The 26,348-nt window shown below is 53.7% G+C and overlaps 1 protein-coding gene across 1 annotated transcript; it reads left to right on the top strand.

Moving 5' to 3' along the window:
• The first annotated feature begins 1,475 nt into the window (after positions 1–1,475).
• Armc6 (armadillo repeat containing 6) lies at positions 1,476–15,756 on the top strand. The gene is given in 9 exon segments (XM_051169790.1): positions 1,476–1,581; positions 5,053–5,179; positions 8,032–8,114; positions 10,544–11,117; positions 12,888–13,033; positions 13,892–14,023; positions 14,324–14,368; positions 14,370–14,462; positions 15,414–15,756. Coding segments are annotated over 8 exon segments (1,407 nt in total). The 5' UTR covers positions 1,476–1,581; positions 5,053–5,058; the 3' UTR covers positions 15,627–15,756.
• Positions 15,757–26,348: the final 10,592 nt, after the last annotated feature.

The raw sequence follows: 26,348 nt of genomic DNA, 5'->3' as shown, positions 1-26,348 counted from the left end.
GCCAGGGCTCTCAACCTTTGAGCCATCTCTCCAGCCCCGACCCTGTCAATTTTTAATTTATTTTTCAATTTTTTTTTTCTCTCCGAGACAGGGTTTCTCTGTGTAGCCTTGACTACGCTGGACTTGCTTTTTAGACGAGACTGGCCTCGAACTCACAGCGATCTGCCTGCCTCTGCTATTAAAGGCATACGCCACCGCCTGGCTTATTTTTACTTTCTTTTGTCTTTCTTTCTTTTTTTTTTTTGAGGGGGTGAGGGTAGATAAGGAGGTATTCCAGATATGATCTACCTACATATCTCTGGCTGGCCTCAAACTTAGTACATAAACCAGGCTGGCACCAAGAGTGCAAGGCTCCTCCCACCTATGCCTCCTGAGCTCTGACATTACAGGTGTGAGCCATCATATTCAGTTTGAAACCCTGCCTTTAAAAAAAAAAAAAAAAAAAAAAAGAACGAAAAGAAAAGACTCTTGACACAGAGGAGGAAAAGCAGACTTGGACAAGTGAACCAACCAAGAGCAGTCACCCTGGTCTTGAACAGGGGATTCACTGTGAGGGCACTTTCTGTAAATGGGAAAAAACTAAGCCGCATTTATCAGTGACAGCCGCCTCACGACACTTCCAACTTCAAGAGGCAAACCTGCCATCTCTATAGCCATCACCTCATTCATCTCATTCCCCACGCCCAGGTGAGGCGACGGGGGGGGGGGGGGGGAGGCGCTTGTTCCCCGTCAGTTTATGAGCAGAGTCTCCTCCGCGCCAGCTGGTCCTGAGATCTAATCAAGGTACCTAATCTGTCAGCAGCTCCATTTCCCGATCTGTGGGACGGGCAGCTACGGAGGCTGCAGCGGTTCCCAACAGCTGGAGGCCCGAAGCGAAGCCCGCTCGCCGTTACGCCCAGCTCGCCCGGCCGGCTGCGGGCTCGAGCAGCATCAATGGACCCGCGAGCCCGGCCCGAGGAGCACGCTCGCCCCAGGGCCACCACCCAACCTCCTCCCCGCCCCCGGGCGCGCCCTCCCAGGTCGCCAGGGCCCTGGCCTCACCCCGAGCCCGCCACGCGCGGTGCCGCCCCCGCCGCCGCCTCCTCAGGCTCCTTATCCACCGCCTTGCGAGGCGGGGAGATGCAAATAAGCCAACGGTTTCCGCAGCGCCGAGTCGCGCAGGCGCAAGCCGCTGCCTCGCCCTAGTGCGCAGGCGCCGGCTGCCACCGCCTAGGCCCTCGTGCGCAGGCGTCGACCGCAGCCATCTTGGCTCTCTCGCGCAGGCGCGCTACTCGCTTCCCAGGGCGGATTTTACTTAAGTGAAAACTCTCTCTTTCGAGGGGAAAGCGACAGTTAGCAGCAGCGCGGGAAAGACGGCGAGGGCTCCGGGCCGACGCGTGCCCTGTGCTCCCCTTCGCTTTACCTGTGCTCGCGGTCGTCCTTGTTGCCCCGGGAGGGAGCTTCTCGGCTTTGGGAGGGACGCCGAACCGAGTCAGCGCTTCTGCGCTTGCGCGCGTACGGTGGCCGGAAGGAGCCAAAGGCGAAGCCTCGGGTGACAGCTGTGTGCCCCACCCTTTTTCCCCACGTGGCTGCCTAGACCTGGTGAGGATCGCCGGCCGCTTTTTCTGCGTTGGTGGCAGTGGGGGAGTGGTCGTCGCGGAGTCCGGCTGGTGGTTTGTGCGCGACCCTCGGGGACTCGGTGGGGGGGGGGAGAGAATCGTACGTAGGATACTTGGGGGAACAAATGCTTCGACCCTGTGGGGTGCACGTTCTTTCCATTCATTTTCTTCGTTAGTGCTGCAGCTGTGTGCTGGGCACCTGCTGCGTGTTCGGCCGCTTTCTAGGCAATGGAGGAAGGAGAACAGGAGGTTCGAGTCCGTGGCTCTGGGTTCAGGTCTTGCTGTGACTATAATGGTGGTGGATCGGGCGTGGTGGCTGCACCTGTCATTCCTGCCCTAGGGAGGCAAAGGCAGGAGGACTGCTGTGAGTTCGAGACCGGCCTCGGCTACCTAGCCAGACCATTTTTCAGAATGAAAACAACCAAACAAAGCGACAAGAACAGGCGTTGTGGTGCACTCGAGAAACGGAGGCAGGAAGATTGCTGCGAGTTCCATTCCAGACTGGGCTGCATAGCCAGACTCTGCCTCAAAAACAACTGATAAACCAGAACTGCAGGACTAGGAGTTCATGGACAGTCGGCTCTACACGAGGCCTTCCCTCTTATAAAAAACAAAAACGGGGATGATGGGAGAGTAGGGCTACTTGAACCAAGGTGGTTTTGTTTACTTTGGGGGGGGGAGCAGAGTCTCACTGTGTAGATCAGGGTGGCCAGGAACTCACAGTGATCCACCTGCCTCTGCCTCCCAAGGGCTGGGGTTAAAGGCATGCGCCCCTACACCTGGCCTGTTGTTTTTCTAGACAGGGTTTCTCTTTGTAGCCCTGGTTGTCCTGGAACTTCCTCTGTAGACCAGGCTGGTCTTGAACTCAGAAATTAGCGTGCTTCTGCTTCATTCATCCTTTGATAATAATTACTATTGTTATTGTTGTTGTGTGTGTTCACACATGTGTGCAAGTGTCCAGGAGGGCCATTGTGGTCATGATGATGATGATGAGGAAGAAGAAGAAGAAGAAGAAGAAGAAGAAGAAGAAGAAGAAGAAGAGGAGAAGAAGAAGAAGAAGAAGAAGAAGAAGAAGAAGAAGAAGAAGAAGAAGAAGAAGAAGAAGAAGAAGAAGAAGAAGGTTCTCTTGTGTGCACAAGTGCCCAGGGAGGCCAGAAGAGGGTGTCAGGTCTCTTGAGCAGGTGTCACAGGTGTTTGTGAACTGCAGGGTGTGTGCTGGAAGCTGAGCTCAGACCTAATGACAGAACAGCACACTCTCTTACCCGTGGGGCCTTCTCCCCAGCACAGTAAAAGCCACATTCTTCTTCTACACAGGGTCCCACTGTGCTGGGACTGGAGATGGTAGGCTTGTACCACGAATCTTAGCTAACCAGAGTGTGTGTGTGTGTGTGTGTGTGTGTTAGTTACACACATGGCCCACACGAAGAGCGATCAGAGGACTGGGAGTCAGAGTTCTCTTCTTTTGCTATGTGGGTTTCAGGGATGGACTTTCTGTTTTTGTTTTCTGAGACAGTCTCTTATATCTAGGCTGACCTTGAATTCCTGACCCTCGTGCCACAGCTTTTCTAGTGCTGAGATGACAGCTGTGTGCCACCACCCTGGAGTTATTCATGATTCGAGGACAGGTGGCAAATATGAATTGTCCTAAAGGACTGTATCAGGAAAGCTTGATAAAGCTGATTATGGACCGAGTATTTGAAATAGTATTCAGGCCAGTGAGGTGGCTCATTGGGTAAAGGTGCTTAGTGCCAAAACTGATGCCGTGGGTTCAATCCCCAAGACCTCCATGTTGAAGAGAACTACACACTGTTCTCCGACCTCCACATGTACACAGAACAGACGTTAGCCAACACTTGCACAGGGCTAAAATGAAACTTTTATTTTAAATTTAAAATAAATTTTATAATATAAAAATAAAACCAAAGTTTATTTTAAAAGTTAAAATAAACCATCATTGTAGAACAGAGTCAGGCTTGGTGGGGGAACGTGTTAGCACACACAAGACCCCAGGTACCACCTCCTGCACTGCAAAGTAGCATTGTCATCTGTTGTGTTCTGTTTATGCCTTGCTATGTAATCCAATGCTTATTTCATTCATCTTGGGTAGATTGTTTGTTGAGACTGGGCTTCATGAAGCCTAGGTTAGCCTGGCGCTCACTGTGTAGCCCAGGCTGGTCTTGAACTCTAGATCCTCCTGCTTCAGCCTCCTAAATGCTAGGATCTCCGGTGTTTGCCACCTCCTTCCCTGGAATACTGGTGGTCCCCAGCATTGAACTGTTGTATATAATGATGTCTTTGTACACAGTTACATAGACCATTATATTTAACTACGAGGGGCCAGTGAGATGGCGTGGGAGGTAAAGGTGCTTCCTCCCAAGGCTGAATATCTGAGTTCAAGCCCCAGGACACACGGTGGAGGGACAGAATTGACACCTGAATGCTGTCCTCCAACTCCCATGCCTGTGCCATGTGTTATGCATGATGTTATTAAAAAAAAAAGACATACACACGGGGCTGGAGAGATGGCTCAGAGGTTAAGAGCACCGACTGTTATTCCAGAGGGCCTGAGTTCAATTCCCAGCAACCACATGGTGGCTCACAACCATTTATAGTGTGATCTAATGTGCACTGTATACATAATAAATAAATATTTTAAAAAGACATACACACACACACACAAGCAACATTTTCCTTTGTGTTCGTTTGCTTTTGTCTTGTTTGTTTGTTTGTTTTTTGTTTGTTTTTTTGTTTTTTTGAGTTAAGGTTTCACTGTGTAGTCCTGGCTGGCCTGGAACTCTGTATGTGGATGCCAAGTTCGGGGATGACAGGGCTGAGCTCTTCTACACTTTTAGGAGGGTCAAGGCTAGATCAATGGGATCTAGGTGAGACAAGCATTCTCAGAGTTGTCACTGTGGCCCTTGTAGACAGTCCACTAAGTGGCCTTTTCTTCTTCCTTTCTTTTTTCCTTCATGTTTATTTTATGACACACAAATGCCATGCCTCATACAAAAGTCAGAGGTCAACTTCTGGGAGTCCATCCTCTCCCATGTCCGTCCTCAGGATGAGACTTGGTAGCAGGGCCCTTTCCCCGTGGAGCTAGTTCGCTTTTTTCTTTTTGGCTTTTTGAGATAATGACTCATTATGTAGTCCAGACTGGCTTCCTACTGGCCAGAACCCTTCTGTCTCTGCCTTTCTTTCTTTCTTTCTTTTTTTTTTTTTCTTTTTTCAGACAGGGTTTCTCTATATAGCCTTGGCTGTCTGAGACTCACTCTGTAGACCAGGCTGGTCTCGAACTCACAGAGATCCACCTGCCTCTGCCTCTCAAGGGCTGGGATTAAAGGCGTGTGCCACCAGGCCTAGCCTGTCTCTGCCTTTCTAGTGCTGGCATTATTCGAGTAGCCAGACCCCCAGTTGCCTGCTATCCCCTGACCAGATGTTTCTTTGCACTCTGTAGGCAGCGATGGCTTCCAAGCGCATCACCCAGGAAACCTTTGATGCCGCAGTGCGGGAGAACATTGAGGAGTTTGAGATGGGTGCTGAGGAGGCCATTCGAGAGGCCGTGGAGCAGTTTGAATCACAAGGTAGGGCGGTGGGTTCAGGACTGGCTCTTAGAGGCAAGAGTATGTCAGTCCTCCACCTGACATAGCAGTGAGGTGCTGCTGACCCCATCCCATCTCCATGCGTCACCAGCACCCCACTTCACCTCAAAATACACACTGGGTGGCAGTCACCAGCCGCAGAGCTACATGGCAGATACCATGTCAGAGAGTCAGTCATGAGTCATGGAGGACAGAGGGGTAAGGTTACTGTGTGCTGGTGGTGGTGCTGGTAGGTTTGGAGACCCTAATCCATACACAGAGCAGGGAGCAGAGGCTCAAAATGAGGGTGACCACATGTGTGACAGGCCATGGGAGAGGCAGGGTGCTAGGTATGAATGCACCCCATCCCCTCCTAGCTCTAGTCTCAAGTCTCGTTCTCATTGAAGTAGTGAAGTCAGCGAGAAGGGAAGAGAGAAGTGGGTCCAGCCTTGGTGGTCATGGTGCAGATCTAGGGTGCCCTAGTGGGCGGTCAAGGAAACACTGGGGGCAGGACTGGAGAGGCAGCTCACTCACTACAGCACTTGCTGAGTTTGCCCCAGACCCATGTGGAAAGCTGACCATGATTGGGTGTGTTTGGGCCTTTGGGGGGTGGCGTTCAAGACAGCCCTGTCTTGGACTTGGCTGTCTTGGAACTTGCTCCGGAGACCAGGTTGTCCTGGAACTCCTAGAGATCCTCCTGCCTCTGCCTCCTGAGTGCTAGGATCGAAGGCATGCGCCACTACCGCCCAGTGTCTTAGTTAGGGTTTCTATTGCTGTGACCAAAAAGCAACACGGGGAGGAAAGGGTTTATCTGGCTTATGCTTCCCCAAGGTGCTCATCCCTGAAGGGAGTCAGGCAGGGCAGGAGCCTGGAGGCAGGAGCTGGCTTTTTCCTTGGCTTTCTTATGGAACCCAGGACCACCAGCCCAGGCATGGCACCGCCCATGGTGAGCTGAGCCCTCCCCCAGGACCACCAGCCCAGGCACGGCCCCACACATGGTGAGCTGGGCCCTCCCCCAGGACCACCAGCCCATGTATGGCCTGCCCACGGTGAGCTGGGCCCTCCCCCAGGACCACCAGCCCAGGCATGGCCTGCCCACGGTGAGCTGGGCCCTCCCCGAGGACCACCAGCCTAGGCATGGCCCCGCCCATAGCTGGATCTCAGAGAGACTCCTTACCTGATGCTCCTTCCTCTCAGATGCTTCTGGCTTGTGTCAGAGTGACACACACCGGCCAGTACAGCAGCAGTGGGGTGTGTTTGTGATCCCAGCACTAGGGCTGGCTGGCCAGCTGGTCTAGCGTAATTGGTGAGCTTCAGGTCCCACTGAGACCCTGTCTCAGAAAAGACTACAGCTCCTGAGGAACCATGCCTGGGTTTGACCCTAGGCCTCCATCACCCTACACATGAACACCTGCCCACATGGCCATCCCCACACACCAACGCATGCATACACGCGTGCACGCAAGTTTTATTTCTGGTGCTGTCTGTTCGTTTTTCAAACTGGTTCATATAGCCTAGGCTAGCCTCTTACTCATTATGTAGCTAAGGCTAGCTTGAACAATGGTCCTCTTGCCTCCATTTCCCAGTGTTGGGATAATAAGTATTCATCAGCACTGCCTGCTGATCCCAGAACTTGGGAAGCTGAGGCAGGAGGATTATTGTGAATTTAGTGTCGGCCTGGATAACATAAAAAGATACTACCTCAAAAAAGCCTTACCCTGATGAGTTTGGTGGCACACGCCTTTAATCCCAGCACTTGGGAGGCAGAGGCAGGTGGATGTCTGAGTTCGAGGCCAGCCTGGTCTAAAGAGTGAGTCCAGGACGGCCAGGGCTGTTACACAGAGAAACCCTGTTTTGGCAGGGAGTTAGCTTTACCCTGCCACTCCCTGCTGTGTACCAGGCTGCACCAGGGTGGAAAGCTTAGCGGGGCCAGTGGCTGCAGTGTGGGGCCTTGGTGGGCAGTGAGTGCATGGGCATGCATAGAAGACACACACCCAGGAACAGCTTCAGAGAACTGGGTCAATTTATTTGGCAGGGGAGTGGGGGGCTGTTTATGCCCCTGGGGAGGTAGGCAGGGTCTCTGCGGCAAGGTTTTTGTGGCCATGTACAACTGGCCAGAACAGGGGGGTTGGAAGACACTTCATCTGCGTACTCAGGGGCTGGCGGGTCTGAGGCGAAAGAACCGAATAAGGTCAGACAAGGAGTGAGGCCTGATAGCTGTCAGGGCAGTAAGTTCTTTCCATGGTTGATGGTGGGCCAGCTGGCTTTCTGGTGCCAGGTTGGGAGAGAGGTTAGGGGGAATCCACCGTCTGCCATCCTCAGATGAGGTTCCCCAGAGTTGAAACTCTCTTCAACCCTTCCCCCATTGGTCCTGGGCCATTATGGCCCCACATTGTCCCCTAGGTGATGTGGTGACACAGCCTTAATCCCAGCATTTGGGAGGTGTAAGGAGGCGGGTCTCTGAGTTTGAAGCTAGCCTGGGCCACATAGTGGGTTCAAGGCCAGCCTGGTCTACATAGACTCTGTCTCAAAAACGAACAAAAACAAAAAACTTCTAACCCTGCCCCTACACACACATAAGCAAGAAGTGTCTGCCACAGAGGGGGTGCCTTTGAGCCTCAGGAGGCTGGATGCAAAGAACACCAGTGGGGAGCACTGTGGGGTTCCCTCCCCATCTGTCTTGCCAGGTAGGAGCTGCCACCTCACTGCCCAGAGACAGCATGTGTGCCATGGCCTTGCTCACATTCTGTGGCTGGCCTGCTGTGGAAAGGAGGCTGACCTGAGGGGCTTGCAGAGGGACAGTTGTCATGTGTCTTCCCCACTCCCCCACTGCCCCCATGTCTTCCCCTCTGCAGGAGTTGATCTGAGCAACATCGTGAAGACAGCACCAAAAGCATCCTCAGATGGCCTCCAGGAGCCCACCCATGATATCCTGCAGGTAGGAGCCGCTGCCTCCCTCGTCACTGTCGTGCGGCCTGCAGGGTCGCCGTGCCCATAGGGCAGAAGTCAGGGTCTGAATGTCAGTGGGCTGTCCATCTTGTGACCAGTGGAGGTCTACAGCCATGAGTCCCAAGTCCATGTGCGGGCAGCCCAGCCTCTGGGGGACAGCTGAGCCACTTGGAGCACATGTTGGAGACACACAGTGCATGCGTGGTCTCACTGCCTGAGTGCTGGGGTCAAGGGCGCGTGGATATCAGGGTTCTGGGGATCTTGAACCCAGGTCCTTGTGCTTGCTCAGCAGGAGCTCAGCTCCCCACCCCAGCTGCCTGGCAGTCCTTGACTTTTATAGACGGTGTTTTGGGCAGGTGTGGTGACACAGGCCTTTAGTATCTCCCTCCCCTTCAGGGGGCATAGTGAGCCTGGGCTAGCCGGAAAACATAATATCACCCTGTTTCAACAACAGCAACATTTTTATTGGGGAACACAAATGCTGAGGTGCATACACAGAGGTCAGAGAACAGCTTTCAGCAGTGTGTTGTGTCCTTCCGCTTTGTGGGCTCTGGGGCTTGAACCAGGGCGTTAGGCTTGCTTAGGAAGCACTTCACCGCTGAGCTAGCTCTATGCCCACCCGACTCCCTGCTTTCTTGCTTTTTTGTTTTGTTTTGTTTGTTTGTTTTTGGTTTTCTGAGACAGGGTTTCTCTGTGTAGCCTTGGCTGTCCTAGACTCGCTTTGTAGACCAGGCTGGCCTCGAACTCATAGCGATCCGCCTACTTCTTCCTCCCAAGTGCTGGGATTAAAGGTGTGCGCCACCACACCCTCCCCCCTACTTTCTTAAAGTTCAGTTCCATTGTAATATGCTCTGCAAGGTTCCTAAGGTGGCGTGGGCAGGGCTGGCCAGCAGGTGTCTGCCTATCTTGATAGCTAAATTCAAACCAACCCCCTTTGAGCTGCTGGTCTCTCCTGACTGTCCCTTTCATGGGCAGGTTGTCAGCAACCTCAGGAGCATTGGGCACATTGACTTGAACTTTGGTTCACACTGGGGGGACATCCTAAAGTCATGCCAGTTGCCACCTAGATTGGCTGGCTCTGCTTTTGGTATTTTTCTCCTAATTCCTCCAACAGCTTGGAGTTGCCCTGGGAAGTCAGAGCCTAAAGCGGCCTCACTGGGTAGAGGGAATGTCTGGAGACTGGCTCAGAGGGAGCTGTCCAAATGGGCAGGCTTGAGGAAGAGGCCTTCTCCTTCCAGAAGCTCTCTGTGGACCACTTACCCTGTGTAACACCCACTGCAGCCACTGCAGTGTTTGCAATGGCTCTGATAGCAGGGTTCAGCCAGGCCACTCACCTGCTGCTCTTGCCTGGGCCTTCTTGGTGCAATTAGAGTTACGTCCTTACTCACAGGTGCTTAGCAGGGCCACCGAGACGGCTGGCTGGCGCTTCTCTATGTGAAGAGCTCACTTTCTGATTTTTGATTGAGCAGATACTGAACGTTGAAAGAAAAAAAGCTCATGTCAGTGTAAACCCAGCACTGTAGCTAGTGGCCTCTGGTGAGCAGGGCTTCTAAAACTACAGACGTGCGTGGGGCAGCGGTAGAACACATATCCCGTGTGCGGGCCCTGCGTTCTATCCTTACTTCTATTGAAAGAGGGCTGAGCTGTTGAGAGGGCTCAGCGGGAAAGGGAATTTGCTACCAAGTCCGCTGATCTGAGTTCGACCACGAGCACTTCCATGGCTGGAAGGAGACACCTGATTCCCATGAGTGTCCTTTGCTCTCTTTGTGCGTGCGTGGTGTGTGTGTGTGCATGTGATATAAATAAAGATATTTAAATGAAAATAAAAACAAGGGCTGGGATGCACGTAACTCAGTGGAGAGCACTTCCTGTGGTGCAAGGAGCCCAGGTTCAATCCACAGCACTTACAAAAGTGGGCAGAGGAGGCTGCAGAGCCGGCTCAGCAGCTAAGAGCATAGGTCGCTCTTACAGAGGACCCAGGTTCAATTCCCAGCACCTACATGGTGCCTCACAGCAGCCTGTAACCCAGCGCCAAGGCATACCCTACCTCCTCCTCCGGCCTCAGGCAGTATTGCAGTCATATGTGTACGCACACTTTTATAAAATCTCAGTCTTTTTTTTTTCCCCCTTCAGTTTTTCAAGACAGGGTTTCTCTGTGTAGCCCTGGCTGTCCTGTACTCCCTGTATAAACCAAGCTGACCCTGAACTCCCAGTGATCTGCTAGCCTCTGCCTCCCTGAGTGCTAGGATTACAGGCATGCGCCACCACACCCAGCAAAGATCCTGAAAACAACAGTTAGGTATAGACATTTCCAGATGGATGTGGCCCTGTCTTCCTGCCTGGGCCCAGGTTCTGGGGTGAGACTCCATGTCGTGTGGAGTCTGTCAGCAGTAGCTAACACTGTGACATTCTTCTCAGGCTCTCAGTGATCTGCAGGAGTCCTTGACTGGCTCTCGGCTCCAGGAGGTATCGGCCCACCTGGCCCGCTTCTGTGACCAGTGCAGGCAGCAGAAGGCCAGCCGCTACCTGGCAGCCCAGAAGGGAGCCTACCCAGTCCTCCTGGCTGCTTGGCAGCTGGCTGCCACGAGTGACCAGGACCTTCTGCTCCAGGCTCTCAGTGCCCTGGCAGTGCTGACTGACGGCCAGCCTGACCTCCTGGATGCCCAGGGCCTGCAGCTTCTTGTGACCACGCTAGCACAGAATGCCGCCAACACTGAACTCACCTGCTGTGGGCTCCGCTGTGTGCGCCATGCCTGCCTGAAACACGAGCACAATCGGCAGGGCCTGGTGAAAGCCGGGGTGCTGCCCCTGCTCACCGCTGCTATTACACAGCACGGCCAGCACGCAGATGTGGTCAAAGAGGCCTGCTGGGCCTTGCGGGTCATGACCTTCGACGATGACATCCGTGTGCCCTTTGGCCATGCCCATGAACATGCCAAGATGATTGTTCAGGAGAACAGAGGCCTGAAGGTGCTCATTGAGGCTGCCAGAGGTAGGAGCAGCACTGGTAAGAGTTGGGTGGGCATGCTGAGAGACTGGCCCAGCCTGAAAGCCCCTGCCTTGAATTCCCTACCCCCCCCCCCAACCAGGAGGTGAGAGCGTGGCCAAGGGGTGGAGCTCCTGCCTAGAATCCCCCAGTGAGGAGGTGGGGCATGGCTCAGGGGTGGAGCCCTTGCCTAGAATCCCCCAGTGAGGGGCTGGGGGTGTGGCTCAGAGAGCTGCCTTGATGCAGGTTGTCCTGGGTTCATCCTCAGCATTGTAAAACTAACAAAGCAGCTCTACACTTTTGTCTCTCCTCGGGTACGAGTTTTTTGGCACATATATGTATCTAGCTCAAGGTGGCTGCTATGAGCCAGCTGGGGTGGTCGAGATACTGTTATTCATACCCTAAATCTACCATCTTCCAATCTGCCCCTTTGACCCATTTGAAATATTTGAAGAAACTGGCTGTACTGGTCCCATGGTCACACACATCTTTAATCCCAGCACTTGGGAGACAGAGACAGGTGAGTCTGAGGCCATCCTGGTCTACACAGCAAGTTCCAGGTCAGCCAAAGCTACATAGCAAGATCTCATCTCAAAACAGCAAGAGCTACCTTACTGAGATCTGGAGCACAGAAAGTACTAGAAGGACGAGTTCCCTGCCTGTCCCATGGCTCTAGCACCATGGCCAGGCCTGTGCATGGGATTTCCACTCCATCTGAGAGATAGGTCCATCTCAGTCCTGTTCTCTCTCCAGGGAGGCTGAGAAATGGGGCCTGAGTGGCTACAAAGCTAGTCAGCTTCTTGAAGTCTTGTTTGCACCTTCCGTGCTTGTTTGTGGCCACTGGGATTAGGGTCCCGGGAGCCAGAGCAAGGTGTGGCGGTGCAGGGCCCTGGCAGTGTTGCTTTCGCTCTGCAATGCTGTGGTAGAACTGTGAAGCAATTGCCATGCTTCCTGTCAGGCACAAACTACTCGGTGCAAGCCCAGGCCCCACCTGAAGCTGCACTAGTTAGAGAACTGCTCACGTTCTGGTGGTCCGAAGGCCCCAGGGCAGACTGGAGACCCTGGCAGCCCCCAGGCAGTCTTTCTCTACTGAGAAACCTCAGTTTCCTACTTACCAAAGCCTTTACCTGATTGGATAGCCCACCCACAGCACCACTAAAACTCATCCATAGCCCATTCAGATCAGCCTGTGTGGGCAGCAGGGTGTCAGGTGGGCAGCGGCAGCAAGTGCCTCAGAGATGCCTACAGATGGCAACTGTGGGTCATCACCTTCAGGCACATCTGCACATGTTCCTAACCAGCTAGCATCCTCACAGTCATGTCAGAAGCCTTGCTCTGGCTGGCTGTTTCCCTCTCTCCCTCCCTCCTTCCCTCCCTCCCTCCCTCCCTTCCTTCTTCCTTCCCTCCCTTCCTTCCTTCCTCTGAGATCTCTGTGACGCGCTGGAACTTGCTATGTAGACCAGGCTATCCTGGAACATAAGACAATCCCCCTGCCTCTGCCTCCAGAGTGCAGGGGATTAAGGTGTGCACCATACCCAGCTCTGTGGATGCCAGGAGCAGGTCTGGCAGTTATTAGCCTGCTGTGCTGGAGCTGTTTCTGCAGCTGCTGGCATGGGGCATGGCAGGCCTAGCCAGGGGCTAATTCTTCCCTGGGCCTGTGGGGTGACCCCAGCCAGCCTGGGAAGTGAGGAGTTCTCCCAATAGTAACAGATTCCTCTCCACACGTTTGTCCCTGGACCCTCCCAACCCCAACTCTCGCTTCCTGCCTCTGCACAGCGTTCCCTGACAACCCGGGAGTCCTGAGCGAACTGTGCAGCACCCTGTCCCGCTTGGCTGTGCGGAATGAGTTCTGCCAGGAGGTTATCGACCTAGGAGGCCTTGGCATCCTTGTGACCCTGCTGGCTGACTGCAGTGACCACCAGGTGGAGCCCAAAGTCATCGTCTTTCCCCAGGCCTCCTGGCCCCTGAGGCCTCAGCTGGCTGGACTGACCCCATGGAGGGAGGACAAGGGTGAAGAAGGGCTGGGCAGAAGGCCCGCCCACGCTTTCAGGCCTCTGCTTCCATTCTGCCTCTTTTTTTTCTTCTTGTTTCCCTATATTGGTGAAACTTAGAGCCTCCTGCATGCAAGCCCTCTGCCGCCAAGTCACACTGTGGCCTGTTTTAGTCTGTGCAGCCCAGGCTGCTCTCAATATTGGAATCCTCCTGCTTCAGCATTCCAAGTAGTGGGATAACAGGCATGAGTTACCACGCTGTGTGTGTGCATGTGCGAGGCAGACAGACAGACAGACAGGGTTATAGAGTCCCACGTCTCACATACTCCCAGCTGGCCTACAGTTTGACCCATGTATGTTGCCTTGTCCGGCCTCACTGTGGGTTGCTGTGGGTACTAGAACTTGGGGCCTTATGCATGCAAGGCGACCACACTACCAGCTGAGCCACTGCCCGCTTCCCACTTGTACACTCTCTATGGGGAGCAGACGTGAGGAAATGGAAATGACATCTCAGCTCGGGCTGCTCGGTGCTTTCCCTGGGCCTCACCTCATGCCCAACCCATGTGAAGTGGGCTAGGCCGATCCCCAAAGACCCAATCTGCCCTTCCTCTGTAGGCTGGGTCATGATCCTGTTGTCCCAGGCTGGCCTTCGACCCTGGGATGACTACCTGTGCTCAAACTGAGAAACAGCTATGGAGCTTTTATCAGCACCCCCTCCCAACCCCAAGCAAGCAGAAGCCTTGCAGCTGGCAGACAAGCCAGGCTGACCTCACTTTGCCCTCCACACAGGACCTCGTGAAGCAAGTGCTCAGTGCTCTGAGAGCTATCGCAGGCAACGATGACGTGAAGGATGCCATTGTTCGGGCAGGCGGTACTGACTCCATTGTGGCTGCCATGACCCGGCACCTGGCCAGCCCCCAGGTACCCACCTCAGACACGTGGGCGGGACAGTGGCCATATCTGCCTCCTTAGTGTCAGCAAGGCTAGGTAAAGGACAATGGCTGCGGTACCCCCTGTTAGGCTACACTCCCTCAGGTTGTCACGGGGTCAGGGCCCTCACCACCCCTGAGTAACCAGACCGCCACTGCTATGACATACAAGCTAACAGAGGCCCACTGAAGGGAGATGGAGAATGTCCAGGGTGGGGTGCCTTATCATACTGACACAGGGAGGGGGAGCCTGTCTGCTCAGCAGTCTCAGTTGCCTGTTCCACACTCACAGGTTTGTGAGCAAAGCTGCGCAGCACTCTGCGTTCTGGCTCTCCGCAAAACCAGAGAACAGCCGGGTCATCGTTGAGGGCGGCGGGGCATTGGCCGCCCTGCAGGCTATGAAGGCGCACCCACAGGAGGCAGGTGTCCAGGTGAGTAAGTGGGTGTGCCCACCCCAGCCTGAGCCTACAGGGCATCTCTCCTTCTCATTAGCTAAGCATTGAGCTACGTGTGGTGGCTCTAAGCCCAGTCTTCAAGATGCAGGAAAGTTACCACAAATTCCGGAGGTCTGTGACAGGCCTGTGACATGATGGGGACAGACCCGAGGGCCTTCTACATGCTAGGCAAGCACCCTACCAGTTAACCTCTGACCCTGACTCCCACCTGCTTTTCCTTTGAAACAGGCTTTAGCTCTGTTGCTCCCACAGGCCTGGAGGTCAGGGTCCTATGTCCCCAGTCTCCTGAGCACTGGATCATCAGTCTATGCCACCACATCCAGCTGTCACTACTAAACATGGTCACCATGCACAGGGCATCACTGAGCCACCGAGCCACGAGGACAGTCTGGGCCATGTAAACTGGTTCTAGGCAGACCCAGCTGTGGCACATGGTACCTGTGCATCAGGGATTTTAAAGGCCACGAAGAGTGGCCTGGGCGTGGGGGTGCACGTCTTTAATCCCAACATGTGGGAGCCAGAGGCAGGTGGATCTCTGTGCCTTCCAGGCCAGCTTGGTCTACAGAGTGAGTTTTCAGGAAAGCCAGGACTACACAGAGAAACCCTGTCTCAAAAAAACAAGCAAACAAAAAAATTGATGACGGGTCCTGGAACCAACCCAGATGGGTGACTCGTTGGGAAATGAACTTTGGCTTCACTGTACCATCTCCAAGGCCTGCCTCGGGGGACTGTGGGTAGCTCTCAGTCCCAAAATCATAGTCCGGGTCCCAGATACTGTGAGACAGAGGGCTGAGAAGGGCACATGGGAACATGGGTCTAGTGTAGCTGCCTCCTGAATGTGTGTCTCGTCATGGTCTAAGGAGTACACGGCTCAGAGCAGCCCCCAGCCTAGGCCCTTGCCCTGTTCACAGCTTGTCTCTCTTTTAGAAACAGGCTTGCATGCTGATCCGAAACCTGGTGTCCCGCAGCCAGGTCTTCTCCAAGCCCATCCTGGACCTGGGGGCAGAGGAGCTTATTTCACAAGCCCGAGCTGCCCACCCGGACTGTGAGGATGTGGCCAAGGCCGCATTGCGGGACCTGGGCTGCCGTGTGGAGCTTCGTGAACTGTGGACAGGAAAAAAAGGTGACCTGGCGCTGTGACCCTACCTCCGTGAGCTCTTGACTCCAAAATGTGGGTGGCTATGGGCCCTGCCACTGTCTCCACCCATGCCACCCAGAACAGGGGTGTTCAGCAGGTCGGTGGTGGGGGCAGGGCATAAGCAGCCCTTGGGGCCGGTGTCCCAAGAGGCAGCAGTGGTGACCTCTGGCCCACCCTTTCTAGTGCCCTTCCCGCCCACAGCCTTTCTCAGCAGTTTGGGGGCAAAGGGCACATGGAACTTCTGTCTGGAATTTGGGGCCTCTGTGAGCTAGTGTGGGCACCAACCAAGCTGTTCATAACCTGCTGCTTGGGCAGGCACCGCAGGTAGAGGTGCTTTGGCCAAACTGACTCCCTAAGACGCACTGCGGGGAGGAGGGAAGTGAGTCCTGCAAGTGTCCTGTGAACTCCATGTGCATGCTGCGGTGCACACACACATGCATACTACATAATAAATCATTTCAAAGCTCCATTCCTCGTTTTTCTTACCTGTAAAATGGTTCCAGAATCCTTGGCACTGATGGCAGAGGCAGGGATTTCAGACTCATGTGTCGGAGTCTCCCCCAGGTCCCCTGCTACTGATACTGCAGCCTGCTGATGCCAGCTAAAGGGGTCTCTTCATAGTTCTGTGGGGACTGTGAGCACAGCCTCCGAGCAGGGCACCGGGAACCCAAGGTTGCTGCAGGCACCAGTGCTGTTTAGGGCATGGCCTGGGCTATATAGGCCACTGAGGCCGGGGTCAAGGTCACTCTGTGCTGAGGGAACAGAGGGAGCACAGCTGCAGCAGAGATCTGTTCCCGAAACATTGGGGTGTAGGGGGGCAGGTAGAGGATCAGGCAGCACTGGCTCCAGCACCTGAGGTCAGGAAGGCTGCTTCCCACCAGTCTCGCCCTGTCATCCCTCACTGAGTGGCTCAGGCATCCCACTTCTCTCTGAGCCTCAGTTTCCCCATATATGAATGCACATCATTGTCACCACCTCAAGTGCCCACACCACCTCCACAACATTCTGCAGGTCCCTAAGTAGCTGAAGTCACAAGTGGAGGCCACAGCAGGGTCACCAAGCTGCCCCTGGTCCTGTGTGGCCCATTGGGGTGGCCTCAGAGCCTCCTGCCAATATCTCATATTCCCTTCCCCCTCTCATAGCTCCGACCTGCTGTGCCTTTCCCAGAAGGCTCTTGGTTGCCAGGGAAACCAGCCATTGCTGCTGTGACCACACACACACACACACACACACACACACACACACACACACACTCAGATGTCTGAGCCTCTCCCACTGGACAGGGAGAGGCCCTGCCAGCTCAAGGACAGACATGGACCTTGGACTGGATCACCCCACCCTTCTCCACACTCAGGGGATGGGCGCCCCAGGATATAGGTGAAGGGTCTCCTGGTCCCATACTACCCAGACTGGATGACCTGGTGTCTGGGTCAGTGCCATGTGTGACCATGGGCAGGCTTCAACCCTACTTCTCAGTCACAGTCACGGGGGGAGTGCTCCTGGGACACTTGCAGGCACCCAAGGGTCTGGCCCTGAGGTTCTCACCCCACCACTCTCCCAGTCTGCACCTGCCTTCCCCTCACCCTCCATTCCTAACCAAATTGTACTTTACACTCCACAGACCACACCATTACCCTCACAGCGTCTTGCTGCTTCTCCAGCCACCGTGGTGTTCAGTTGTTGCTGTTTTGTGTTCTCTATTTGTTTATGAGGATGTGTGTTGGGGGGCATAGAGGCCAGAAGAGGGCATTTAATCTCCTGAGCTGGAGAAACAGACAATAAGTTAGCTCTAAGAAGCAGAGGTCACCCTGCCTGCAACCTTACACATTGGTCTCTCCCACAATATTGTCCCCCAAGGAGCCCCAGCCTCCGCCTCCACTGAATGTCACCTGAATAAACCAGGCCTCACACAGCAGAGCAGAGGCCAGGAGTCCATGCTTAACTCCAGCAGCCTCCGCTGGGCCAGCTCCACAGGGCACCCTGCCTGCTGCTCTGTAGAGCGGGGAACAGGCTGGGCCATCTGCACCAGGCCACCTCAGGCCTGTCACCTCCGCAGTCTCTGTTAGATGTGTCACAGCCTCAGCCCCCAATGACTCCTAACTGAGGATGTCCTTCACAAGGTGTCTCCTCCTCTGAGGAAGGTCCCTTCTGCTCCTTAACTCTTTGGCGTCCTTCTTAATAACTTGGAGAGATGAGCTGACGGGGAATCTACCACAAGAGCCTATGTGCCCAAGTGTCTGGCCTGGTTCCACTGTGTGTTCTTGGAGAATTGGACTGACTTCTCTGAGTCTCAAAGGATGAATGGCATCACCTCTCATAGTCTGGATTCAGAGACACCCTGGCTGTGTTCAGGGTACCTGCAGCCAGAGATCCACCTAGAGTCCTAGGAATAGAATAGCACTGACAAGTGTGTGTAGTTTTATTTTATATTTCTTTGTATATTGAGTCAGAGTCTAACCATGTTGTTGAAGTTATATTTATAAAATTGTATTTGTTTCTCTTAGCTTATTTCTTAACTTGGCTATCACACAAATAATTGAGAATCGTGTGTGCGTGTGTGTGTGTGTGAGCGTATGTGTGTGCGTGTGTGTGTGCGTGTGTGCGTGTGCGCGTGTGTATGCGTGTGTGTGAGCGTATGTGTGCGCGCGTGTGTGTGCGTGCGTGCGCGTGTGTGCGTGTGTGTGTGCACGTGTGCGTGCGTGCGTGTGTGCGTGCGTGCGTGTGTGCGTGCGTGTGAGCGTGCGTGTGTGCGTGCATGTGTGTGAGTGGATGTGTGAGCGTATGTGTGTGCGTGTGTGTGTGCGTGTGTGTGCGCGTGTGCGTGTGTGTGTGTGTGTGTATACATATATATTTTGAAAAAAGCTTTACAACACAATCTTGAGTGGTTTCCCTCTCATCTTAACCTTCTATGTTATTTGTCTGACTCCCAGCAAACATCCCAGCAGCACTTGCACTTTGTAGCTTTCCTCGACGGGGTTTCTCTGTGTAGCCTTGGCTGCCCTGGAACTTTCTCTCTGTAGACCAAGCTGGTCTCAAATTCACAGAGATCCGCCTGCCTCTGCCTCCCAAGTGTTCCCACAACTGCCTGGCTTTTCCTCCGGATCTTCCCTGCACCTCTCCCCATGGCTGAATCCCCTCCTTCCTCTAGCCCCCCCCACCTCCCCTCCTTCCTCTGCCCCCCCCACCTCCCCCTCCCTTGCAGAAAGTCCAGCCCTATCCTCTCCCCTGCTCAGCGATTGGCAAACCAGGGAACAATTGGGGAACAGTGTTTACATAACATTGAAACAAATCAGAATTTAAACTGCACAATAACCTTCTGTCTACACCATGTAGCCCTGGCTAGCCTGGAACTTACTATGTAGACCAAGATAGCCCAAATCCACAGATCCACCTGCCTCTGCCTCCTAAGTGCTGGGATTAAAGGTGCGCGCCACACTTTATTTATTTATTTATTTATTTATTTATTTATTTATTTATTTTGAGACAAGGTCTGCCATATATCAGAGAATGGCCCTGAGCTGCTGATCTCCTGCCTCTGCCTCCCCACCACACTCTGCTATTTACACCAGAACCGTGAACCCCGTTTTCTAGAGGAGACAGACTCGCACTCATTCCGAAGACCACACTGCGCCGAGGCTCTGGGACCCCCACCTGGCCCACCCTCTTCTTTTGCCAAGCTTGCCTTCCCTAATCTTGGACAGGTGACACTTTGGCTTTAGTTGCTCTTGGGCCCAGGCCAAGAGTGGACTGAAGACATGCCCCCTGGGATTCTCAGAGGGTGAGGAAACAGGCAAAGGAGAGACACTGTCTTGCCTGGGGCCAGGCGTGCAGAGAGGCTGTGATCCCTGCCAAGTGCTCTCCAACGTGGGGCTACAATGGAGTGTCAGCTACTGCTGCTGCCAAGCCCAGGCACAGGCAGAGACAGCTTAGTGCTGGACCACTGCCTGACCCTTGCCTCAGTTGGCACTGTTGGTGGGGAGCCATGAGGCCTTCCGGGAGCTGGCTTTCTTTCTTTCCTTCCCTCCTCCCTCCCGTCCCAAAGCCTGGCAGGACCACAGTGAGGCTCTCCTTCTCTGGATAGGGACACTGTCCTCTTTGCTTGGCCATCTGACCTTACTGTTGCTGGAGCTGTTAGTTGGAGCCTGGGCTCTGGGAGCCCTAACAAGCCAGGCTGAGCCACTCACCCCGGTGGTCCAATTAAAGTACAAGCAGTCTCGGGCTGGGGCTCTGTTGGAACAGTGCCCACCTAGTGTGCATGAGGTCCTGGATGCATCCCCAGCACCATATAAACCAGGCATGGTGGCATAGACTTGTCATCCCAGCACCCAGGAGGCAGAGGCAGGAGAATCAGGAATTCAAGGTCATCCTTAGCTACAAAGCAAGTTTGAATCTAGTATAGGCTACATGAGACCCTGCATCAAAGATTAAACATAGAAAGCATAGCATGGCGGCACAGGCCTTTATAGCTCAGCACTGGGGAGGCAGAGGCAGGTGAATCTCTGTGAATTTCTGACAAACCTGGTTTCCATGGTGAGCTCTAGGCCAGCCAGGGCTACTTAGTGACACCCTGACCCATCAAAGACTGTGTGAGCTGAGAAAGATGGTTTGTCAGCTAAGGACAGTTTACTTTGCTGTGCAATCTTTTTGTTTGTTTGTTTGTTTTTGTTTTTCAAGAGAGGGTTTCTCTGTGTAGCCTTGACTGTCCTGGTCTCTCTTTGTAGACCAGGCTGGCCTCGAACTCACAAAGATCCACCTGCCTCTGCATCCTGAGTGCTAGGATTAAAGGCATGTGTCACTACCACCTGTCTGCTGTGAAATCTTAAGGCTTAGTTTTTTTGTTTGGTTTGTTTGTTTGTTTTGGTTTTTCAAGGCAGGGTTTCTCTGTGTAGTCCTGGCTGTTGTGGACTCCCTTTATAAACCAGGCTGGCCTTGAACTCACAGAGATCCTTCTGCCTTTGCCTCTCTGAGTACTGAGATTAAAGGCGTGTACCACCATGCCTGGCAAAATCATAGGGCTTTTAATCCCAGTGCTTGGGAGGCAAAGGTGGGTGGATGTGAGTTCAAGGTCAGCCTAGTCAACAGAGCTAGTTCTAAGACAACCAGGGCTACAGAAAGAAACCCTGTCTTGAAAAAAACAAAACATGAAAAAGCTGGGCATGGCTGCACATGGTTGGCACCACAAGGCTTGGTCTGGGTGAGTAGAAATAGGAGGATGTCTGGGGCTCGCAGGCTGTCAGCCCAGCCATGATATGCAGACTCGGAGGGAGGTGGGGAGCTGAACAGCAGGACACCAGTCATCTCTGGCCTCTACACAGGGGTGCACTGGTTCACAGACAGGCAGTAGTGAATGGCCACACTATGAAGAAGCAAGAGAAGAGGTCCGGGGGGTCCCCAAGTCTAGTGTTAGAGTCCTAATACAAGGTTTAGGATTAATTTTTATTACAATTTATTATGAGTATACACCTCAAATGTCATAGTTCATATGTGGAGATGAGAGGACAACTTCCGGGAATCAGTTCTCTCCTCCCACCGTGTGGGGCCCCAAATTGAACTCACGTTGCCTGTCTTTGAGGCAAGCCCCTTTAGTGGCTGAGCTATCTTCTCACAAGATCAAGGCTCATGATTAAATAGAAGGCAGGAGGTGTGCATAGCTGAGTGGCCCGGGTCAGGCAATAGTCCTTTGCCTGTCATTGACCTGTAGCTGTTTCAGCTCTAGTCTCTCTTGCAAGGTAGTCTGATGGGATGCAGAACTGTGTGGAGTCTTTGCCAGAGGTAATTAAGTTCCCGCTTTGGCTGCACCAGGCTTCAGCCTTCTTGCAGCATGGGGCTCCTGGGGAGATTCTAACATCTTGGGGTCCCTTGTTTAAATATTCTGATAGGCGAGGGAGGGGCACAAGTGCCTCCCTTATGTGAGCATGCATGCCCACATGAATTTATGTGCACCTTGTGTGTGCAGGTGCCTGTGAAGTCCAGAAGAGGGCACCAGATCCCCTGGAATTGGCGTTACCTGGGTGCTGGTAACTGAACCCAGGTCCTCTGCAGGAGTGTAGTGCTCTTAACCTCTGAGTCATCCCTCCAGCCCCACGAGGGGCTCTTTAAAATATCTTCATTCCTGCCAGGAAGGGAACGGTGAGTGACTCTGGGGAGTCCCATGGCTGGGGAGTCCCACAGCGGCCTGCAGACAGTGGCTTCCACACCGTGATCCTGCCCATTTGAACTTTGGGGATGAAGAATTTGGGGCTTTACACAGCCCTGAAACCTGAGTCCTTAATACTAAGCTTAGACTGGCTTCCTCCCAAAATCCTCTGGTGCTGAACTCTATCTCTACCAGCCCTGCCCGAACATGTGAGAAATAAGAGTTTATTTCTGTCTTCTCCATGTCTGGACCATTAAAGAAATGCTATTGGGGTGCAGTGGGGGTGCTGAAGAGATGGCTCAGTGGTTAAGAGCACCGACTGCTCTTCCAGGGGACCCATGTTCAATTCCCAACACCCACTTGGCAGCTCACAACTGTCTGAAACTCCAAGATCTGACATCCTCATTTACACGCATGCATATAGGCAAAAACACCAATGCACACAAACTGAAAATAAATATTTTTTAAAAAGAAATGCTATTGGGAAGTCAGAGGACAGAGCAGGCTTGCAGATGCTTCTGGGGACAGGGAGCATAGGATGGCATATGTCCCTCAGCTGTGGGCACCTGCTTGTGGTCCTCCGCTTCACAGAGAGGCAGGACCCTGAGCATGTATGTGCCGTGGCACAGGTGTGGAGATCAAAAGACAGCTTTTGGGAATCTGTTCTTTCCACCATGTGGGTCAGGAAACTAAATTGAAGTGTTGGACCTGGTGGCCAGGCCAGAGCCTTTATGAAGAACCAGTCTGCTCCATCTTGGACTTGAAAGCCATCTTAGGCCTGGACCAACTAGGCTCATTCCTGTTTATGATTAAATCTCTATTTCTCAAGGATTGGGCTCTGTCCCACCTGTAACTTTAACTACAAATGCTTTGTTTTGTACCGCCTGTTTCAGGAAAAGACACCCATGTCTTTATTTGAAAAGGTTGTTGTGACCACCTTGCAACTTTGACTTTGTTCCAGGAGGGTGTTATGACCAACTTGTTACTTTATGTTCACCTTCCATAACCCTGACTATTTGCCTGTCAAATTCCCCATCTGGAAACCCTCTATCACTGAGCTATAAAAACCTTGTCTTTTAGCTGGGTGTGAGGCCGAGGCAGAGGCAGGTAGATCTCTGTGTGTTCGAGGCCATCCTGGTCCACATATTGAGTTCCAGGACAGCCAGTGAGACCCTGTCTTGAAAAAACAAAACAACCTCCCCAAAGCAAAATAACAAAATAAAAAACCTTATCTTCCCCATGTCCAATACTGATCTCTTAAACCCCGCCTTTAAAGAGAGAGACGGCCCATGTGTACACACACACACACATACATACACCTTGATTTAACTAAATTGCTTGCTTTAATTAATTTGGCTATGATTTGGGTCGGTGGTCTTTCTCCTCAACTCCGTGGGATTAACATTAACATTTATTAACCACCCAGACATCTTGCTGGTTCCTTTGTTCTGTTTCCATAAGGGGGTTGGGCGGGGGGCGGGGGGAGGGAGCGGGGGAACAGGGCCTTGGGACTGCTCTGCTCAAGGCTTGAGCAGGCTGAGTAACTCAGGTCACCCCGTTTTCCGCTGCCTTACTATCCTTCCCGAGGAACTCAGAACTTCACATGCAGATTGAACAGCCTGACCTCTCTGTGGTAGTTTCTGTGTTCCCTTTGACCTGTGATTGTATTTACCGTCCAGTTAATTCACCAAACGGTTAGCAGAACAGGTCCCACAGGGATGTCATAAGAGCTTGTGAAGAATAAAGCTTGGGCTCCCGAGAAGTCGTTTTCAGAAAAGCCAGATAGGTCGCGTCAGCAGGATTCCACTTTTGATTTCCACGTTTGCAAACGAGCTCCAGTTGCGGAGGGAGGAGGGTGAGTGATCTGGAGTTTCTGCCCTTTGTGCAGATGCATGGGAGCAGTAAGGGTGGGAGGGACTGAGAATTAACCAGAAGTCCTTCAACTGTCAAGGTCCAAGTTCAGGAAGAAGTAAGGCTTCTGCTCTCTGCGGGAACCTGAGAAGCCTGTGCTGAGCCTTCCAGACCAACCCCGGCAGAGCAGATGGCTAATATCTGCACCTGGCGCTCCCCATCCCCGCGGCGGCTGCGATTGGTTACCGCACGTGCACATCTTTAGTGTTGCAGCCAATCATCGTCGCCCTCCGGGCTACACCCACCGTTCCTCGAGCCTCGCCCTCGCCCGGCGCGCCAGCTTATTCAGAGTCCCGACCTCGCTCTTCATAGATTGGCCGAGAACACTGCCCGTTTGATGCCAGGCTTCAGTCCTCGCGCGCCTCCAGGCCCCGCCTCTTCCTCCAACTATTGGTCAAAAGCGTTGCCCGTTTTCTGCAGACTCCAATCCTCGCTTCCGTCTCCCTGTGCGGCAAACTCTTCGGAGAACAAGAGCCGCCTCTCCACGTAGCTCCGCCTATGCCCCTTGGCAATTGGTCAAGAGCTCTGCCCGTTTCCTGCGGGTTCCAATTCTCGCACGCTTCCCCGCCGGGCTTCCCGCCTCGCACCCGGTGTGGAACGCTCCCGAGAACCAGAGCCGCCCCTCCGCGTAGCCACGCCCCCTCCATCAGCGATTGGTCAGCAACAACGTCCGTCCGCGGCATGCACGCCGACTCTCGCCGTCTCGGGCGCTGATTGGTCAGGGCGTGACCAATGGCGGCCCGGCCTGGGCCCCGCCCCGGGCCTTGAGCTTCGGGCAGCGCGAGGCGGGGCTGCGGCGGCTCAGGCGGCTGTGGCGGCGGTGGCGGCGTGTCCGGGCAGGTGAGCGCGACCCGAGGAGCGCAGGCACCACGGGGCGACGCGGGGTGGCGGGGTTCTCGCGGCCCGATCCGGGAGGAAGCGCGGCACGGGGCCGTTGCGTTGTGACAGCAGTGCCGCGAGCTGGGAGAGGTGACAGATCCCCTCACTCACTGCGTCGCGCGTCCTGGGGGTCCCCACGGCCAGGCCGAACCCTGATCCCACACCGAGCTGCCTTGAGGGTGACAACCCCTCTGAGGCGGACTTACGCACCCCACACCCGTGTCTCGGTGACCCATCCCCTCGCCGATCTTCCTCAGCCCCGCTGCGTGTCCCTCCTTCGGAACCCGGGTGGAAGCTTTGGGTGCAAGCTTCGGGTGCCACCCGGCTGCGGCTGCCCTCTGCTGCACACGTGCACCTGCGTGCCGCTTCCCGTCCCCATCTCGCAGCCTTCGCTTCCCTCCCCAAGCCCGTCCAACTTTTCCCTTATGGGTTAAAAAAAAATTTTTTTTTTCTTTTCTACCCCTGTGTAGTTGTGTGGGGGTTTTATTTTTGATGACAGGGTTTCACTGTGTAGAGCCAGCTGGCCTGGAGAGCGCCCTGCCTCTGCCTAGCCAGCGCTAGGATTAAAGGTGCACACTACCGCACCTGGCTCCGTTATTGCTCTAATGGTGCTTTTTTATTTATTTCCACTTTTTCCTTCTATTGTATTTATGTGTTGGTTACATTTGGAGTCAAGGTCTCCATTGATAGCCCAGGCTGTCCTTGAAGTCTTATGAAGCGTGCTTGAGGACAGGTGAGAGGGCTCGGCAAACTGTTTTGGGGAACTACCTCGCAAAAGCTGCCCTCAGACCTGTACATGAGCTCTGTGGTGTGTGTGTGCGCGCGCGCGCGCACACACACACACAATTAATATAATACACTTTTTAAAAAAAAGACTGTTTGGCACAGCATGATGGTATTTATTTCATCCCAGCATTGGACAGGTAAAGGTAGGAGGATCAGTTCAGAGCTACCGTGACTATACACACAGTGAATCTAAGCCAGCTTAGACTCTTTGAGACCTTGTTTCAAAAAAGAAAGAAAGAAAGATGGAGAGAAATGAGCAAACAGTGCATAGTCTCGAGCTGAGTTGGTGGGGTGATTGAAGCCCAGGGTTCCATCCCTAGCACCACAGAAACCAGGTATAGGGGTACACATTTGTCATCTCAGCACTTGGCAGTGAAGTCGGGAGTTCATGTCCAGCCTGGTCTACACGGAGACCTTGTCGCAAAAGACCAACAACAAACAAACAAACAAAATGCAGGACTTGACAGCTTTCGAGTCATTTCTGGCATTAGAATAATCCCATCAGTCTGATGCTCAGAGTGGTCTCCGCTTTACCAGCCGCGAGTCTGAAGCCTCAGCTGCTGCTGTGGCTCTGCCCGTCCCTTGGAGCCCTGTCTGGGAGCCCCCTCCAGTCAGTGGCTGGGTGATTGTGTTTATCTCTCTGGAGCTGGAGGAGGGGGTGGGGGAACCCCACCATACTCCACCCAGTTCCCAGGCATTTCTCCCAAGTCGTGACTGATTGGATCCGGAAATGCTTAGCTGGAAGGGACAGCCCCTAGGTGCCTGCCAGAGCTCTCCGGCCGGTGTGGAAGCGTGCGTGCGGGGGCGGGAGTCGGGTGGGGCTGTTGAACATCTGGGGCTCTGTTGGTTGCGGTCAGACAGGGTCCTCTCCGTGACCTGCCCAAGCGCCCCGCCGCTGTTCAACAGTAAGGAAATAGTTTTCGGAGTTGGGAGGGCTAATGTTTCAACCGCTTAAAGCTTCAATGCGAGAAGGTGGGGGCCTGGATTGGGGAAGAAAGGTTTTTCTGGAATT

This window comes from Acomys russatus, chromosome 27, assembly GCF_903995435.1.
Source record: "Acomys russatus chromosome 27, mAcoRus1.1, whole genome shotgun sequence".
Lineage (NCBI taxonomy): Eukaryota > Metazoa > Chordata > Mammalia > Rodentia > Muridae > Acomys > Acomys russatus.
This window is presented reverse-complemented; position numbering and strand designations above follow the sequence as displayed.